The 19,216-nt window shown below is 36.1% G+C and overlaps 1 protein-coding gene across 1 annotated transcript in view; it reads right to left on the reverse strand.

Annotated features, from left to right (window-relative positions):
* ME1 (malic enzyme 1) overlaps window positions 1–19,216 on the reverse strand; it is a 155,214-nt gene that overhangs the window by 109,706 nt on the left and 26,292 nt on the right. Inside the window, exon 2 of the mRNA XM_084202238.1 lies at window positions 6,219–6,352. Within this exon, the coding sequence (XP_084058364.1) occupies window positions 6,219–6,352 (134 nt within the window). The remainder of the gene's footprint in view (window positions 1–6,218; window positions 6,353–19,216) is intronic.

Genomic DNA, 19,216 nt, shown 5'->3' on the forward strand with positions numbered 1-19,216 from the left:
TTACTAATTACTTACACTCAAAAAATTTAATATGTCCATCATTTTATTACACAACTGTTGAGGATACATATAGAACACGTTCCTTCCAAAAGCCTAGAGATTTGTGTACTTAACTATTATCCATATGAACTTTCCTTCTGCATGCTTAGGCATCACGTGCCCCAATAAAATCTAATTCATTCTCGAGGAAGACACAAATATAGTGAGGTAACCAAAGAACAGCTTAGTAAATCTGAATGCATTCCGTTCAAGCTTAGCTGGCCTCTCCCTGTATATCAGGGAAGCACTCCTTCTGGGATCTGTGCTGTAAACCTTTAACAAGACTATAAGCAAGGCAAGTGAAGGCAGTTTGGCAGTTGGTGACTGTAACGAGGTGACAGAAGTGAAGCAAAATAATATCCCTGCCCCTGTGCCATGAAGGATATTTTAGACCCTAAACAGATAAAGATCTAGAAACCAAAAAGTTGCAGTTGTTCTCTAAATACCATCACCATGAGGCAGTTGGAACCACCTTCCATCATACACTTTAGTTTTGAATGTTCTCCAAGGTTAAATTATATCCTGCTCTTGTAATTCTCAGCTACAAATATACATACATATACACTAATTTTCTTTCCTATTATTACATTTCCCTGTAGCCTTCCATTTTCCCAGTATTTCATTATGATATAGCATATATTGCAATGTCCTTGAATTCTCAGAGCATTTTCTTTATTAAAACCTTTCTCCTAAGGATGACTATTCCAACATTTATCCTGAAATACAAGTTCTTGCACATGTAGTTGTGAATACACATGAACACTTTCCTTTTGTTACTAGAGAACATTTAAAGCGATGTTAGAAAATATCATGCTTTTTTTGGCCCCACTCTATACTGGACACTTCACAACACCATTCCTAAGCAGTTGCTGGTTTTTTGTTGATTTTTTTTTAATGAATTTCTTTTAAAATGAGGTGTGGCTAAAAATACTTTTTCATCATCCTTTCTTATTACTCAGATCAAGCATAGATTTTAAATGGGGTAAAGGAATTTTTTACAAAATAAACTAGAAGTTTAGCAAAAGGCTTCCTCAGGGCTTCAAATGAAAAACCTGTTTGTTAAAACTCTCCACTTTGCTTTTACTGTCCTATAGCATTAAACTGGGGTTTTATTTTCTTATTTGTATTTATCATGCCACTTTTATATTCATGATATAATAAAGAACTTGCAAAAGGAGTAACTGCATACTACTTGTATTTTCAAATATTACATACTTGATCATATCCACATAAGTATAAGAAATACTAATATAAAGTGAAAAACATTTCTAGGGAAGTGCAATTTTTATCAGGCTTTTTCAATGGCAGGTATATGTCTTCTTTCTCAGCACTGTAATTTGCTTAGTTAAGGGCATCAAATTTCTCAAAAATTCTTTCTAAAGGGAAAACCAAAAATGCTTCACACTCAATATAGGGTTGTTTATAATGCATTAGACAAAAAGTACGCATCTTTTAGCAACATCTAGGTATCTACACAACTAAAAGCATGAAGTGCTTTTCAGCATTGTGTTTAAAAAAAAAATTCAAAATTCAGTATTTAATGGAATCTTTTACTGAGACCCATATTTAATCGAAAACATAATGAAAACAAGCAGTAAAACAGTGAAAACAATCATTTGTGCTATAAAAAGAGAGAAAAGTATTGTCTGTCCTCAGACAAGGAGTCACGAATGAAGATTTCAGGGAAGAGTTTCAGAGGACAAAAACCAAGGTCTGGCAAGTCAGACAGAGGAAACTCCCAAGCATTCAAATTTCAACATGTCACTTTTCTCCCCTGGCCTTTACTTCACCTAAGAATGCTTCATACTATGAAGGGAATGAAATACAGTAGCAACAAAAGGATGTAAACCACATATCCAAAATCCAAAAGAAAATATATAACTGATATATTCTGATATAACTACCAAAAAGTTACAGACGATTTCTTAGGATAACTGGCTCAACTACTACTTGCAGACACTTTACAAGGCAAAATGGAGAGGTGAAAATAGAACAAATCCCACATTTTTTTGTTCTTATCTTGAAAAATATGAGAGTAAATAAAGAGGGTGGGAGAAAAGGCTATTATTTTTAACCTGTGTAAGACAATTAGCTCTATTATTCTGCATCATGAGTATTTATATAAAAGTTCATTAAAGACAGGGAACTTTAAGAAGAAAACAAAATAAGACAGTCTTCTCTGGAGAAGCAGTTTGATGGCCCCTCTCTAATGTTAACATATCCAGTATAACATTTTACAGCGTGACTCTTCGAAGAAAGAAAAGCTCAGGCAGAAGATGTCACAGTGCCAGGAGAAACAATTTCAGTATCAATACGGAGCAAGAAGACAATTAAGAACATACAGGGGAGAAAAAAATAAATTACTTGCAGAATCCATCACAGCTTTTCCAAATTAAGTTAGAGGAATATAATTTTTTCCTCTTACTGGTGTCCTTATTGCCAAACATACCAGGCAATTGACTTGCTGCTGTTCCACATTCATTTTCTATGTGGACTCTTGGTATTTCAGAGTACAAGAATTTCATGCTACAAGTTCACAAAGGCATTCCAGCAGTGCCAAAACATGTCATGCCATGGTACTAGCTAGCAACTTAGCTTTATGAATTTACACACACCCGAGCAAAACCAGGCCAATCCTGCCAATGTAAAATGCTGCCATACACAGCATTTATGTTTCACCAGATGATTCCCTTCTGTCTAAGATATTTAACAGCTTCCACTCCTGCAATATCTTAATGCCTGTACTTAATCTTTTGTATTTGGATGTAAAACACACAAGTACACACCTACTGCCAAGCTCCAGAAGGAAGACAACAGCCTCCCTTCACCTCTTTTCAAAAACTGTTTCTATGGGAGCAAAGACTATGCCAGATGCATACTGCAAGAAACATGGGAGTTTTCCTGAAATTAGGACATTTACACTCAGTAGAAGACAATAACTGCATGCTCTTATACAAGATTGTCCTTGAGCACCTGCCTTTACAGGGATCCCTTGAGATTTCAAGTTCCATTTACCACAGCCAAAGCTTCTGACATTCCTCACCAGTGAAGAGATTCAAGGTATAATTGAGGCAGGATCACATTCACTCTTCTTTAAAATTCTTTAATACAAGTATACAGGAGACCAGAGTTCACATGTTGCCTTGAGGACTGAGCTCACCACATGTAACGCACATGTTCTGCAAGCAGGCTCTTCATTGACATACTCCAATTAAACTGCCAGACACTTGACTTACAAACACACCTGCAAGTCACATTTTGCACATGCAGGTTTTTGCACTATCAATTCACAGACAAATTTAATCTACAAAGGAGCCCAAGATATCAATGTTTACAATCTTAAAAGGAAGCATCCTCTTCATGCAAATGTTACCAGGTTTCTTTTCATCAGTGGTCTCAAATGTAGACATCTACATGCAACACAGTGTTATTTTGCTAAAAACTACTGTTTTAGCAAAAATAGCAAAACTATTTTGCTATAGTACTGTCAGTATACTTTTGCTCTATGTAAGACGCCTTTATAGTATGTTGTAACATTAAGTTTCTTTGGCCTGCTGCCTGAATAGCGAGCTGTTAGCATCTCTCCATTGTCATAATCATGTAATGAGACTGATGCTGAAAAATAAATAGCTCAAGACGCTTGCCATAGTAGCCCTGTCCCGTTCCTGTCTGTATATAAACTACCGGCGATAATGAGGAAAAAATTTTTTTACCAAAACACAGCATGACATGAATAGTCAATTTAGATCTGCTGGGTGCTGAGACAGGGTATAAATATGATTTCTTAAAGAAAGAATTACACTTGGGGGGTACTTAGGGATTTTTATTTACTATTCCAAAGGGACGACCTGACTTGCACAATTTGCATGAATCCAAGATTATCCCTGAAAACTTACTTCTTAAATACTATGGACTTGTGTTGTGAAAGCATACACTAGCTCAGGTTAGAAGGCACCTCTGGAGATTGCCTCATCATCTGATCCCCTGCTCAAAGCAGAGTCAGCTAGAGCAGTTTGCCCAGGACCATGTTCAGTCAGGTTTGGAATATCTCCCATGGATGGAGGTCCCACCACAGCTTCTCCAGCATTACAAATGGGGCCACAATTTTTGTCCACATTGTAAGGGGAAGGAGAAGATGCAAATATCTGGACCAAAAATTATAGCTGAGAAAATAGCACAGACACATGTCACAGAATAAAACTGAAAAATAAACACAGCTCTTCACTTTTTTTATATGTTAATTACTAAAATCTGATTTGAAGTATTCTGACTAGTGAACATGTTAGTGAAAAAAAAGCCTAACTTGTAATAGTTTCAAGCTCTTTCTGTGAATGGAAGACTTGCTGGTTTTCTCAGTTGAACTGCATCACTAAAACTGAATTAACAAAATAAATTTGTTTTTATTTTTAAAAAAAAAGTAGGCATTATAATAAAACTGGCTTTGTAGTATAAAATGGCAAGCTATAGTCTAATGCTCAAGACACATGAATGGAATAATTTAATGTTAGCGCTTCTGTTTTACAGACGTCTGGTCACAGGAGCAGGAAACAAACTTCTTCCTGACCCAACTATGTATTGGGAAAAGAGAAAACGCCAAAGAAGACTCATAGGTGGGAAAGAATAACACCAAGATTTTGTTTAATTAAGTATTTATAGATCTTAAGGTTAACAGGAGCAGTTTTAGAATAATATTCTCTGAAGCAAATGTTTGTGGTTACATTTATCTGTAACCACATTATATTTTTTTATACTTTTGTATTATTTTTGTCTATCACACATGGATTAGCTACACTTCAGAAAAATACTTCCTTTTCCACCCCCAAGACAGGCAGGTTTATCTTTCCTTATTTTTTGACATAATAAAGATAGCTGCAAAGTATTGCCACAATACTCGGAGACAGTTATTTTTGTTTCATTATTCCCACTGAAGTAAAATCTTCAGCATACAGTGTTTTACTGCAGTTCAAAAGGCACATCATTCAAAGTTTCAATACTCTGTCATTAAAAACTGATAGATTAATTCTTTCTTCCTTTCATGAAGAAATTTTTCATTTTGGCAAAAAGCCACTTGAATATCCAGAATTTTTTGCTAAAAAATAAAGAATTAAGATATTAAAATATTGCTATGTTGAATAGCTAGACTTGTGACATTCCATCTGTGATGTTTTGAGAAGCAGGAGTGTTTTTCAGCTATGACCTGAAGTAGGAGCAAAATTTTTTCCTAGTTAAAAAACACATACAGCAATGGGGTAAGACCTTTTTTCTTATGGTTTTCAAGCTAAAGGTGAAGAGAAAATCCAGCAATTCAAGCTGAAACAAGCAGTTGAAACTGCTTTAAATGTCCTGAAACAGATGAAACAAAGATCTGTATCATGAAGGGATCACCTCAATGCAGAGTTAATGGCTGAATCAGGGAGCTTCATGAAATGTTACACTTTTCTATATGCAGGAACTCATAAATATTCCAGCCTGGGAAGCTACTACTCCATGATAATAACTGATAACGGCCTTCCTGAGAACACTGGAGAACAGTTAACCTACAAAAGACACCACAATTGCAAGCTCTTCACTTGCAAGGAAGGCTGCCTTCATCCTATCCTGACTCCGTAAAAAACAAAGGTTGTGGCAACTTTAAATTATAAAAAAGCCTTGTCACCAACAGATGGGTACCTGGAGGCAATATACTACATTCTGATGGAAAGACATCCCACAACAGAGAAGAGCAAGGGACAGGAGGAAGAAATGAAGAAACAGTGTTTTGTTCTGAGCCTACAAAATACAAATTTTTTTTTAGGAAAAAAAATCCTACTATTCATAAATATCTAAAGCCCTTCCCAGATTTTTTTTCCTTAAAAATACCCAAGCACAGCAACTCTATGTTATATATTAGTTTTATTACATTTTTCAAATCTAGTATTTTTTAACGCATATGTATCTATATGCATGTAAAGTCATTACTGACTTTTAGTTTCAAATTATTTCATTTGCTTCCAGTGATCTTTATCACCTGGTGATAATGACCAGTATCATTAGGTTATCAAAGAAATATCATGTGAACAGGTCTGGAAGATGAGAATTTTAAAGTAGGAGTTTAATTTTTTTGAATGTGAAAGTGAATTTTTTTATGAAAGTGACTCATAAATTGTTGAGTAGGATAAAGTTTCATAGCCATACTTTACCTGTCTAGGTCACATGTCAGCCTTTCAAAATTCTTAAGAATTGTATAAACCTGAGCATCTTGACCAAGAAAGCAAGGCGGCAATAATCCATGAATATTCAATTGTTGCCTCTCCTCCAAGGTAAAAGCCATGCCCTGAAAAAAACAAAAATAAAAATAAAAACCATGTATAGATGTACACAAGAGATAATTAATTTAAGAAAACTTCTGCAGCAAATCATTGCCTGGGTAAAGTCAGCATCATAAAATTTATTTAAAATTAAACAGAATTTAGAATTGTGCAATTATTTTGGGGAAAAGGTTTTATTAAACCATAAGAAGACCTGTACAGATACAATAACTCCATCTCAGCACAGAACAAGTTAACATCTTCTGACTCCACAAGACTAACACCTGCAAAACTGCTAAGTTACAACTGAAGAAGACAGCAGCCATATATTCACTCCACTCATTTTCTGCTTTAAATGAGGTCCGTCTGTCTAAAGCATCTTCAGAAATTACCCAAGCTACTGCAAGAAAGGAGGGGCCTTTACAACAGAAACATGAATGTGGGTTTAGTACACCAGCATTGAGCACTCTGGCTGCTGAAGCTTTACTCTGCTGTGGTAATTACAGCCACTTAGCTTGGTTACCCGGACAGGTTCTTTTTTGTTTCTGTTTTTGTTGGGTTTTTTCTCAGAAATAGTCACTTCATAGGATTTATTCTTACCGAACAAAAATATATTAAAAATCTTCCTGTATCTTACTAGGGTACATTTCAGACACCATTTTTAATCTAAATTTTGAAGTGGTTATGTCACTGTGACTTGGAAAAAAAGTTGGAACAAAGTCCTAAAGCATTACACTATCTGCTCTATAATGACATCAATCAAGTTGTTACCTTAAGTAAAATGACTACTCAAGAAAAAGAAGGGTCTTAAAATGAACACTACAAAACATCAAACATTTCCAAAATGTGTTTCTCCTTCCCTAGACAGGAAATGAAGGGAAACCAAGTTTAATAAAGAACAGCAACTGTTTTGCTGTAGTTCTCCACGTATGCAAGATTTCATTTCCAAATGTGTACACAAATGCTGCATTTTTTCCCCTAATGAATTTTCTGTGACCAGATAGGTCATGAATGTCTTCAGCTGCTATCCCATCTTGAAAAATCATGGAAGAAGGAAGAGTCAACAAGTCACACTCGTTACAAGTTTATTCAGTGTTGATCCCTCTTATCTCCGCTAGACTTTTTTGGCTTAAAAAAGCCATGTGTGCTCATGAACACTTCAGAATGAGTTCCAAGTGACTGGACTTCAGGGAGCTGCATAGTTTTAATGGATCTTCTAGTGCTAGTAGTAAAGCGACAATCCAGTTATTCTCTGCAATTCTCCTTTCCCCTGTTTCCATTAGTCAAATGGAATGAAAAAAATTTCTGAATGTCTGTGTTTGGCTTTACATTAGGAATAAAATATGTACTTTAATTACTATAATAGGGTTTCCCCCCTTACTGGAAAATGTATTTTATTTTAAAACAAACACATGTGTTACATCTTGCCAAATGCTTTTTTTAAAAAGTACTTCATCTTGGAATAGTCTATTCTCCATGTATCACTACAGCTTTAAAGTAAGTGTTAATTTCTTTGGTTACTACAAAAACACAGCACCCACCTACACCCCTAGGATTTATATGGTTAGAAAATCCCTTACTTGAATATTCCTCTTTGGCACAGATATTATGAGTTCTTCAAATTTCCAAGATGAAATGTAAATTCTTTTTTTTCCCCTCAGATCCCATATTTACTCAGAAGAAAAAAATTATCATTAAAATATATCACCTGATAATTTTATAAGAGAAGGCCATTTTATTAAATAAGTGTATCCTATTCCATCTGCTTATAATAGGGAAGACATCAGCTATGTAGGATTTATGGTTTATGTCTAGATTTCTTGCACTAGCCTCAGATTTTCTTTTCTAGATAAAAATTCTTGTTTTTTCCTGTTTGAAGTGTTGTTTCCCAACCATCCAGCAGAGAGGGCTCTAGGTCCAGCTTGGTTTACACATTCCCTCCCAGAGAGGCATATTTTGTGCACACCTGGATGGGACAGACTTCTGTTATCTAGCATCCAAACTATTATAAACTATGTAGATATTTTTATTCTGTAGCTTGTATTACAAATAAATTTTTAAAGAAGAACAACAGTATGACAATCTAAAAGCAGCATAAGGGCAAAGGGCAAGAGACCATAACCATAAATATCAACCAAATTAGTTTTGATTTATTCACTGCTTTATGCTTCATATACATCACAGAGATGTATATGAAGCTTAATATACATTAGATTGCAATATACATTAGATTGCAAACTCTTAACTGGATTAAGAGTTTGCAATTCCCAGTTAAGAGTTTGCAATTCTTCAAGAGCTGTATTTCATATGTTTCATTACATGCTCTGGTTTGCTTTTGGCAAAACTAAGTTATTCTTCAGCCACATCATTACCCTCCTTTCTCAAAGGTCAAAACTTTGGTTAATTTACTTTATTGCTCTTTACCTATAAATACCCTTTCAGATTCTCATTTGTACACAGAAAGCTCTCTGAGTTTTCAAGAAATTTAACTCATTGCAAATACTTTTAATTTTGAATGTCTCTCCATTTGTAATGTTGTGACATTTTGCAATTGTAGCAGTGATTTCTATTACTGCACATAATTCAGTACTCTTTCATTATTTAATATCTATGGGTTTATCAACTCCACTCTTAACTGTCTTTCCTCTGCTCATAATTTCTAATCCCCCAAAGCCCCTCATCTACAATGTTGGTGTAGTGCAGTCACACATACATCAAGACCCTTCTTCAGCTGCAGTACTGAAAAAGCACAAAACAGAATAAACAGCACAGGATCGTTTTGTATCAGACAGTTTTTTGCACTGGCTTTCAACTGATTTTTCAAGCAGTGCTTGAAAAGACAGAGAGCATATTCAAAATACTTCAAGAGCCATCTCAGCCTCTGTTCACAGTGAACAAAGTTTCCTCTCTTAATACAAACTAGATTGCCCTCAAACAGTTTTACTTCAGAGAGAACACCCGAAGCTCATATAATTGCTAGGTTGTTAAAAACCTCTTTAGAAAAAGAGAGTGTACTAAAGCAATATGTGCATCCTGTCCATGCACTAATGAGATTCAGATTCACTAAAGGGCAGCCAGTATTCATTCATTGCAGGGTTCCTTCTCCAATTTCTCCCAAGACCTAACCATCTCTTGTTCCAGTAGATCAAAACTTTCATTTTTAAAAACTCCAACTCATTTAGAAGAATAGCTCATCTCCTCCTGTTGGCCTCACTGCAGGTGTGCCACAGAAATATTGCCTATAAGCACGTAGAAGGAGGCTGTCTAAGAAGAGGAAACCATGACCACATCCAAGGTTTTCTGTCTTAGTGACTCTTTCATCAGACTCTGGAAGGGAAAACTCAAGGCTTGTAAGACTTCAGGGGTTCAGGAGAAAACCACCAACAGCAGTACTCAAGCTCAAGTACTCACATGTATATTTGAGCCTCTTGTATTTGTGAAGGGGAAAGGAAGAAATTAGGAGGAAGGTGGAAAGGTGTATATCTAGAATGTATCAAGGATGTATATCTAGAAGTATCATGATCTCCAAATTGCTGGTCTAACATACTGCTAGAGGAAAATTACACTCTCTAGAGTATTTTGGGGATGGACAAGTAGGTTCATCACTGTCTCAGAGTCCATCAAAAAGTAAAACTCTCTCTGTTAAAAAACTCATTCTGTAGATCTAAATCATAAAAGTACAGTGAACAAATTTCAACAATATTGTGTAAAAAAGCACACAAGTCTGAGGGACTCAGCTATGCTCAACATCTGCCGCCATGGCCGGAGAGAGGAGAGGTGGCACCTCGCCACTCCTTCAGGCTCCCACCACAGCAGCTGGTATCCCTGAGCAGAGGCCAGGGAGCACTCTGCCAGACAAAGCTCTGAGAAAACTCCACAGCTGCCTGCAATACTTGTCTGCTCAAGATCTGAATCATTTTTTTGAACAAATGGGACTACAGAACCCCACAATTCCATTCTTAAAAATTCCATTCTTCAAAACAAACGAACAAAAAAAAGGACATGCAAACAGAGGAATGCTTTTGGCTGAAAGACCAAAAACATTCTCCAATTACTAGGGAAGAGGCTTTTCCCCAATACATCCCAAATGAAGAATCAGTGGCCCCAATTCTAGTTGCCAGTCACACATCATGCCACACTGCTCACACCATTTCATGTACAAGTCTCCAGGAGAAATTCACCTGCAGAACTAGATGCAGTCCTTAGGAAACTATGACCTGTGGTATGCATGACTTTTGGGGGGCAATTCTTTTGCTGGTCAAGCTTTAGCCTTCAGCAATATTGGCTTTTAATACTACCCTAGTACTCTTAGAGAGGAATCCAAGTCAAAATTAATTTATTTTAAGGAAAACTTCTTTGGCTGAGGAAGCAAAAAAAATGCATACATAGTCCTGCTAGATTTGAGCTACATAAAAACAGTTACAGACACCTAATGTCATAAAAATTTAGGATCAGAATATTAAAAAAAACACACAAACAAACCAACTAAAAACACAACTCTGCAAAAATTCACACGTTCAAAGAAATATCTATAAAACCTCTACAAAAATATAGAACATATGGGTTTTCAAGCACTTTAAGCTACATTTAAGAGTTTCATGATCTGCAAATCCCTTTGAGATATTTTATATAATTTGGCTTTTTTAAAAAAGTCACCTTATGAACAGGCAAAAAGAAAGTTTTACGAGCATTTCCTCTCCATTTTTCATTTTTATTCTCCAAACATAACTTCAGAGAAATTGGATAAATACTTCTAATACTCCATGTCCAACAATCATGTCAAGGCACAATACACCAGGAAATACTTAGAATAACTAATCTGAGCACAACACTCCATAATGAACTCATTCTGCTGAAAACAAATGTGGTTCATGGAAAGCAATTGGTGTTGGAGCAGTACATATGGCTAAAGATGCTTCTTCTGTTTTCTCTACCCATACTTGTTATGACTGCCAAAAAATATTACAAGCAGAGGCAGCTAATGCAGCTGCAAACATCTCTTCTGCAACCAGTGCTTTAGACCACACCAGTCACAGGAAGGACCCCAGTAGGTAAGAAAAGGGACTGATTATTTTTTTTAATGGTGCAAATTCACACAGTTTTCTGTTAGGGTGGTTTCTTTTGGACCTGAAGAAAAAAATATTTCTGCAAAATGTCAATTTGATTAACTTAGAGGTTCATGTTTCTTCTTGAGAATATTTGCTGTTAAGTCTACATACAAAAGAAGGGCTTGAATAGCCGAATCTTGTTTCAATTTAAAAATAAATCAAAATCCTCATTATTAAAATTTTGGAGAAAAGAAGAAATTTCAAATGGTGTTTATGAAGGCTAGGGAGAAAGACGACAAATACAAATTAATAAGATGAAAAAATATGCTCAACAGCAGAAAGTTATCACAGTTCAAAGATGAGGAGCATAGAGTTAAGAAATGAAAACTGACTATGAAAATACAGATTTTCTGCTGCAATCATCTGGCAACACATACAGATGACAGCTTTGCTTTCAGAAGCAAAGGACACGGATAACGATTTATAAGGTACACTTTAAATAAAGTATTATTAGACTAGAAGCAGAAAAATCACAGTATGACAGATCTGCTATCAAAAAAGTTATTTTTCCCCAAAACTATGCTTAGGTTCTCTATTACACATTTCATGAGGCATATTGGTTAGTTCTGGATTATGCAACTCAGATTAAAGTTTAAAAATCAGTGTAACAGTCCATTAGATTCTCTGGCAGAGAAAAGGTGGTTTTCTTGCCTTTCTACAGTAACTAACACACAGATCTTGTATAGGTCTTGGCCTACAGCTGAAATCCCTAAATTAGCAATGAATCCTGCTAATTAAGTGCCTTCACTGGAGTTTGAAAAGCCAGACACAGACAGGCATCTACCCTGGTTAAGATGAGAAATGAGAAAAGCTAGAGAAGGAAGACTGGTGAAGTGTAAACAGCAGAACCCAATACAGATGCAGCACTTGTGCTCCTTTTGATAAGCCCCCATGCATAGGCATCCCATCAGGACCTGTCAGACTGTGAGGCATGCTGAAGGTAAATAAATTTTAAAAAAATACAATAGCTGATGGGCACAGCTTTGGACATACAAGAAAAGAAGAAAGTGTCCTAGTTTCAGCTATAAAATGCCAAAGGGCACAGGTTTTATGCACTTTTCTTTAAATACAGCTTTTTTACAAGTACTTTACAGGTACTTTTAATGGGTACTTTAAGTTGAAAAACTATATTGTGACATTTGGCATTTATATTTCAAAACTGTTTTTCTAGAATTGTGGTAGATCTGCTGCAGTGTGTTGAAGACACAATTTTTTTCTCCCAGAAACATCAAGTGACCTGAAGCCTACTCATAGCTCAATTCTAAGTCCATAGGATTTTCAAAAGCAAATATAAAAAGTCAAGCCAACAGGGGAAACTGAAACAAAAGTCAAAACCAGCTTCCAACAAGTAAAGCCCAGATAAATACAGTAGCTAATACACACACCCATGGACTTATGACTCAAAACAAATGCAGATGGCCAGAAGGAGATCAGACTTCTCTTGGCAAATTCATCATGGGAATGTGTGGGCAGCGTGGGCAGCTTGGCAGCCACGCCGTGAGCTGATACGGTGATTGCACACAAGCATGATTCAGACCAGCACAGTATAAATGACACATCACAGCATTCTTATTTTAACAACCCTTTAAGCTAAGGCAAACAATTATCTGAATGTAAGCAAGCAAACCAGTTTTAAGAAACTATTTCTATATTTGTGTTTTATTATACACATACAGAGTAAAACCTTTTTGCATTGCATAATCTCCCCTCACCCTAATTTTGAGATTGTATTACACAAACAGCAGTCAGGAACAAATAAACAGTAAAAGAAATTACCAAGATAATAATGTATAAAAATATATTGCATACTGTGCTTTAATGTAGGATGAAGGCTTGGGTCTAGTTAAACTTCTAAATTTAGTTATTCATATGCAATATAGGCACCTATCCATCCATGATAATTATAGGATAAAGTTAAAGTTCACTCTAGAATAGGTACTTTGCAGTTACTAATCCAAATTGCTCCAATTACTATATTGACTACAGACCAAATTGAGATTTGCACATATAAGCACTTACTGAGAACCGGGAAGCTCAAAGGTATTGGAACAATCAACATTGCTCATTATAGCAATAGTATCAACTATAAATCCACTGCATAGCAGGCTATCACAGCACCAGGCAACAGCCAGGCACAACACTCCTCTGTATCTCAGGGGGCACTAATTGCCTATATGTTGATGCTACATCAAGCCTCTACCATTCTTTTCACTCCTCAATCCCCATGTCCCGTTGAGAAATCGCATTACTCTGAATTATTCATACTGTTTGGGATACTTAATCCCAAAACAACTAGAAAAATTGCTAGAGCTGCATTTGTACACTTTCAAATCAGAGCTGGCTGTCTCAAAATGTGGCTGTCTCCCTGAGCTGGATCAATGGATCTGGTTATCTTTCATTAACAGCAACACCCTGATTCTGTTTCTAAGAGCAGCTAAATTAATAACAGACTTACTAACTAATATCAGCTGTGGTCTGTGTGTCTTCTGACTCAATTTCCCAGCAGACATATCCCACCAGTGGAGAGAAACCTCTCTTGGCTCTCTTGGTTGCCCCTAGCAGACAAGACTGAACAGCTGCCTAAAATACAGTTTAAACTATAGAGCCAGAGAACCTGAACAAATATTCTTATGTTGGGGTTTGGATTTGTTGTGTTGTTTTGTTGGGGTTTGTTGTTGGTTTTTTTTGTCCCTGGATTCTTCTGAGCCATTTTTATTCTTTTATAACTCCTTTGGGATGTACTGACCCTCGAAGATTACTATTTGGGAAAGCTCTGCCTATGGGAACCAGCGACAAGAGCAGTTTACCACATCACTTACAAATTGTTGAGTGTGCTCTTATGACAGATTTTAATTTTCAATACAGCTTACCTACACTATAGATTAAAAGCAGTGGTTGTAGGCCCTTTCAGAGCTCTAGCCCCCTGGATGAAGCATGGTACAACAAAAATAATTTTGTTAATCACCAACTTACTCAATACTGTTTGTCTTCTAAAGATGCAACAGTGTGCAGATTTATTTTTAGATATTAAATTGATATAATAATAGCATAATTAATTGTAATTTGAACAATGGTTGTGTTTTAAAAATAAAGATGTAAAAATAAAATAAAGAGGTTTTAATAGACCATATCTGAAATTCTACTTAAAATATTAATGTACTTGTGTAGTAGATGCTTTGAATCAGTGAATCAGTACCCTATATCTCTAATATGTAACTCCAATCAAAGGATGCTTGCAATGCTATCAGTGAAATAACTGACATGGAATCCCTATTTACAAAGGGAATTTAGATGAAAATAATGACAGCTGACATAAAATATATTCCAATGACTATATTCAAGAATTATTCCAAACAAAACACCAAATAATACCTCTCTAACTGTACAGTTTTACAAATAAAGCACAGTTGCCAGGCATGCAGTCTCCAATATACAATATTTACATTTGCAAAATCAGGTGTTATTTGAGAATCAGGCATGATTTCTATGTAAGTAGGAGAGGAATTTCAGTTACTGCCAAAAATTCCATCTGTCTGAAATAAGTACTTAACCAAATACAGGTTAGTAAGCCCTGAAATCCTGAGGGGATTTGATAAACCTGATATGCTTAACAGATTTTATTGTTGCCTCTCAGAGACTAAACAGATTACCAACTACTGTATTCTGGGCTTCTGATAGGACTAAGCAACTAATTTCATTTCATTGGCATGATAAGCAATTAACAAAAATAAATATTTAAAATACTGTAACACAGAGTTGTGTAGAGCAGAGAACAATCTCAACGCTGTGGTCTTCGCTTCTACTACTACAATGGTGCACATTCTCCCTACTGTCCCAAGTGGTGACAGGGGCACTGGCCAGCCTGGTGAACTACAGAGGTGGGACCTGAGAGCCGATGGCATGTCATGTTGACCAACACCAGGCACACAGATTATCAGGTTACTCACAGGTAGTGTACTGTTTTACTGTGCCTAGTGATGTGTCTACTCAAAATTAGTCCTCTGGGCACCCTCCACAGACTGAGGACAGTCTGAGTGGGACCATTGGTGGTGCCCTTTTCTCATTTTTAGGATTATAATGAACTACTTCAGTCAAAATAAATGAGATTAATACTTTCCATTGTCATAGGTAATCCTATAGTTGTAGTATTTCTATTACCACAGCCTGGCAATGTGATCTGTAAGCCCTTCGTGATATACATTTATTGCATATAATGCATACCCATCAAGCATTTCCCATTCTACAGATGGAAACTTACTGTCCTTCAATTATCTCAGTCTAAGGGGTGGTAGTACATGTATACATGAGAAAAGCCTATCCAAAACATTTATTTGGCAGCTTGCTACTTCCAATCTTGGCACTTTTTCTCAGAACTGGGCAGTACTCTGAAATCAAATATAAAGCCATATGAAAAATTTACACTCTGAACGTACCTGATCTATAGGCACAGCCTTAATTGCTATCGAACAGTCATTCAATTTTAGCTGTAACCACAGGCATCCTATTTGCAATATTCTCTTGCAAATACTTTCCTTCTTGCTGAAAAGTCACTGAGGATTCATATTATCATGAACAAGATGACAAAAAAAATTTGCCAACTTAAGACTTTGAGAAAGCTCACTATTATTTTTCCATTCTGAATTCTTAAACATGCCATCTAGCCATCAATAGCCACAGTCATTAGTAGAACCACAGGCTGAGACTATTACAGCATCTGAAATAGCAGCTCTGGGATAGAAGAGTACACACTGTTATACATCATACACCTTCCTGAAAATTGTAATCTTATCTGAACTTTGCTACAATTTTGTTTGTTTCCATCCCTTTAGATTAAGGCAGGAGGAAAATACAATGAAGGGGCAGATTGACTGGGAAGGCAAACTCTTTAAAACTCAACAGGGAAAAAAAGACACAACTAGTCTAAAACTTTAGCATGAGCTCTGATTTTGTAACCTAAAATTGTTACTTAACCAGTTTTACAGAGACAGCAAAATCATGCAAAGCCTTCCAGAATATGTAAAAAGTTAGTTGATTGAAACATTTAAAACTGCTGCACCAGCTGCATTCATACAGTTCTGCTTTTGCCAAGCTACAACCTGCATATCAATAGTATCTTGCTTGCATAGAAAAGATTAGATTGAAAAAAAACCCAGAAAAAGCTGTGATAAAATAGGGTATATCACTTTTCTTTTTATTTGACTGCTCTCCAAAAGAGCTTGACTCATCAAAGCAAACAGTAGACTGAAGGAAAGTGAGCATTATGGAAATAAAATCTGAGTGGTAGTTAAGGAAAACAGCCAATATAAAACCATCTGAAATTGCTATCAGGCACACAAGAGCTCTACCTGAAAGAAAATTTGTGAAGGTGAAAAAATGACAAGAATCCCCTCCCAGGAGACCCAATGCATTTCAAGTTGCTACCGTTTTCAAAGCAAACCAAGGATTAGTTGCCCTTTTGTCAAACTGTGCCACATACAGAAATTAGAGTCTAAAACAACATGAAATGTACAACTAGACAGAAAAAAATCCACCAAAAACCCACCGAAACAAAACAAGAACCAAACCCTTATGTTAAAAAGCAATTTTCTATGTTGATGTTGAAAAATCTAACCTGACAGTAAACAGTTTGAATCTGAAGGAAATATTTCTCCTCAATTCTAACTTTTCACATTTCCTATAATCAAACTATGCAGACCCATTATAAACTTCTTCTAGCTACATAACAGAGTAACCGCTCCCTTTCCTAAAATAAACTATGATGCCAGACCCATCACTTGTATAAAATAAGGGTATTTTTTTTAAACCCAATTAATCTGGAGTGAGCTTTAGCCACTGTCCTTGGTGTAAGCTTGTTCTGGACAAACTGAGTTAGCAGACCTATAAACACAGCATCTACACAAGACAGTATGGAGCAACGAGGAACACAGAGGAGGAAGAAGTTTTGAGACAAACTGGCAAAACACAGTATTTTCAAACTAATAGCTAATGTATTTCACAAAAAAAAAACCAAAAAGCATTTATGCAGTGAAGGCAGAGTAAAATACAATGACAGATCTAAGGAAATAACTTTGATCAGTATTTTTTAAGTCTTGCATGGGGTCCTTAAGCTTAAGATACCAATTTGCAACATATTTTAGGCAACAATGAGAGACGCACTCACGTTAAGATAAAGGATCATCAATTTTCACCAATTTTATAACCAGCGAACTACAAAGTAACTCTGTCCCTTTTGTAATGTTGACGTGTCAACTGGACGAGTAACACCAATATTAAGCCCCTTTCATGTAAAACTGAACAAAAAATCCACTAAAAAAAACCAACTCAGAAAGACATTTGTATTTTATTTGTTTATTAATTTCCACATTACAGGCCAGCACACTAAACGTATTTTATTAGTTCCTAAAGTTCAAATAGCATATTCTTTTTACAGAAAATGGAAATATGCAAAAGACCACAAATACTAAGGGCTATATTAAGAAAAAAATCCTCTCCAACAAAGTCCTAACTGAAACCCATGTCCCAGTGGATCCACAGCTCTTGAACAAGCATCACTTCCAGCCCTGATCACCCAAGAGGAAGTTTCCTATGGGGCACATTAACTTTCTCTCCATTGTTATGCAAATGGAGGAGGGAGTGCCGGTTGTTTCACATGGAAAGTACAGACACTTTGCTGCTTTAATTAAATGATTTTTAGTGTTCACCAGGTACCTGGTGGTTAAGACCAACTGACAAAGAAAACCACAGTACAGAAATATTAGTTCATCTAGTGCTGGCAATGTAGCTATAGCCATCACTGGGGTTTCGTTAGTTTTACTATTTCTGCACATATTTGAGAGTATATCTTATTTCTAGCCTCTCAGTAAGTAGATACACTTCAAATGCATTTGCTGCACACTATTACAGGAATTCCCACGCGAGAATGTCAAGGATCTGCACTGTCTTAAAGGGCAAAAAATAGGGAGACAAGAAAAGAAACAGTAACAAGAAAACCCAGCATAGACAGATTTTGACACTAACACAAAATTTTCCATTTCTAGGTGTCGTGCTTTTTCTCTAGAAGATTAAAGGATCATAATAAAATGGCTGAAAAACTCATATAACAAAACACATACCTTTTTTCTGAACTCAAATGGCAAAACAAATGTAATCAACAGTATTTCAAAGAGCACAAAAATCTGCTCTTTAGTTTTAGTCAACTCAACTGCCTTTGGGGGATTTTAGACAGCTTATGGTAGGAATTTCAAATGGAAAAGTAGACCAAATTCATCGTGGTTGTTGTACTTTGGCTATTTATTCTGTAGTGACACTGCCAGATGTTAGTCAGACCATTTCATGAGCAGGCATAGGAGCCTTCAGACATTCACAATCAGTCCTGATGACTATGTACTGAGAGCTTAATGGCAAGCTTCACAACAAAAGAAAATCCTTCATTTCACCACTGGTCTTGACTGTTTTGGCAAAGGTTACACTACTTGCTGTGTGAAGAGGGAGTGGCAACCTTCCAAACCAGGATGACTGGTTTCAAGAAGGACTAGTTAGACTCTCCTTCCCCATAAGTGTTGGTCTCAAAAGTAGTTTCTGCTGCTGTACAGAAGCATCAGTTGTAAGTCTCTCAGCATAGCAAAGCAATCCTTGAAAGAAATAGATTTCTTTCACCAGTACTGGCACGCAAAATAAGACCATATGCCTAAGCTATAATATGCAAGATTTTCCAAAGACAGCTTATTTTTCTAGTAGGAAATGTAATTTACATAGACTGAACTTTAGGATTCGTTTACAAGA

The sequence above is a fragment of the Fringilla coelebs genome (assembly GCF_963513975.1).
Source record: "Fringilla coelebs genome assembly, chromosome: 3".
In the NCBI taxonomy this organism is placed as follows: domain Eukaryota; kingdom Metazoa; phylum Chordata; class Aves; order Passeriformes; family Fringillidae; genus Fringilla; species Fringilla coelebs.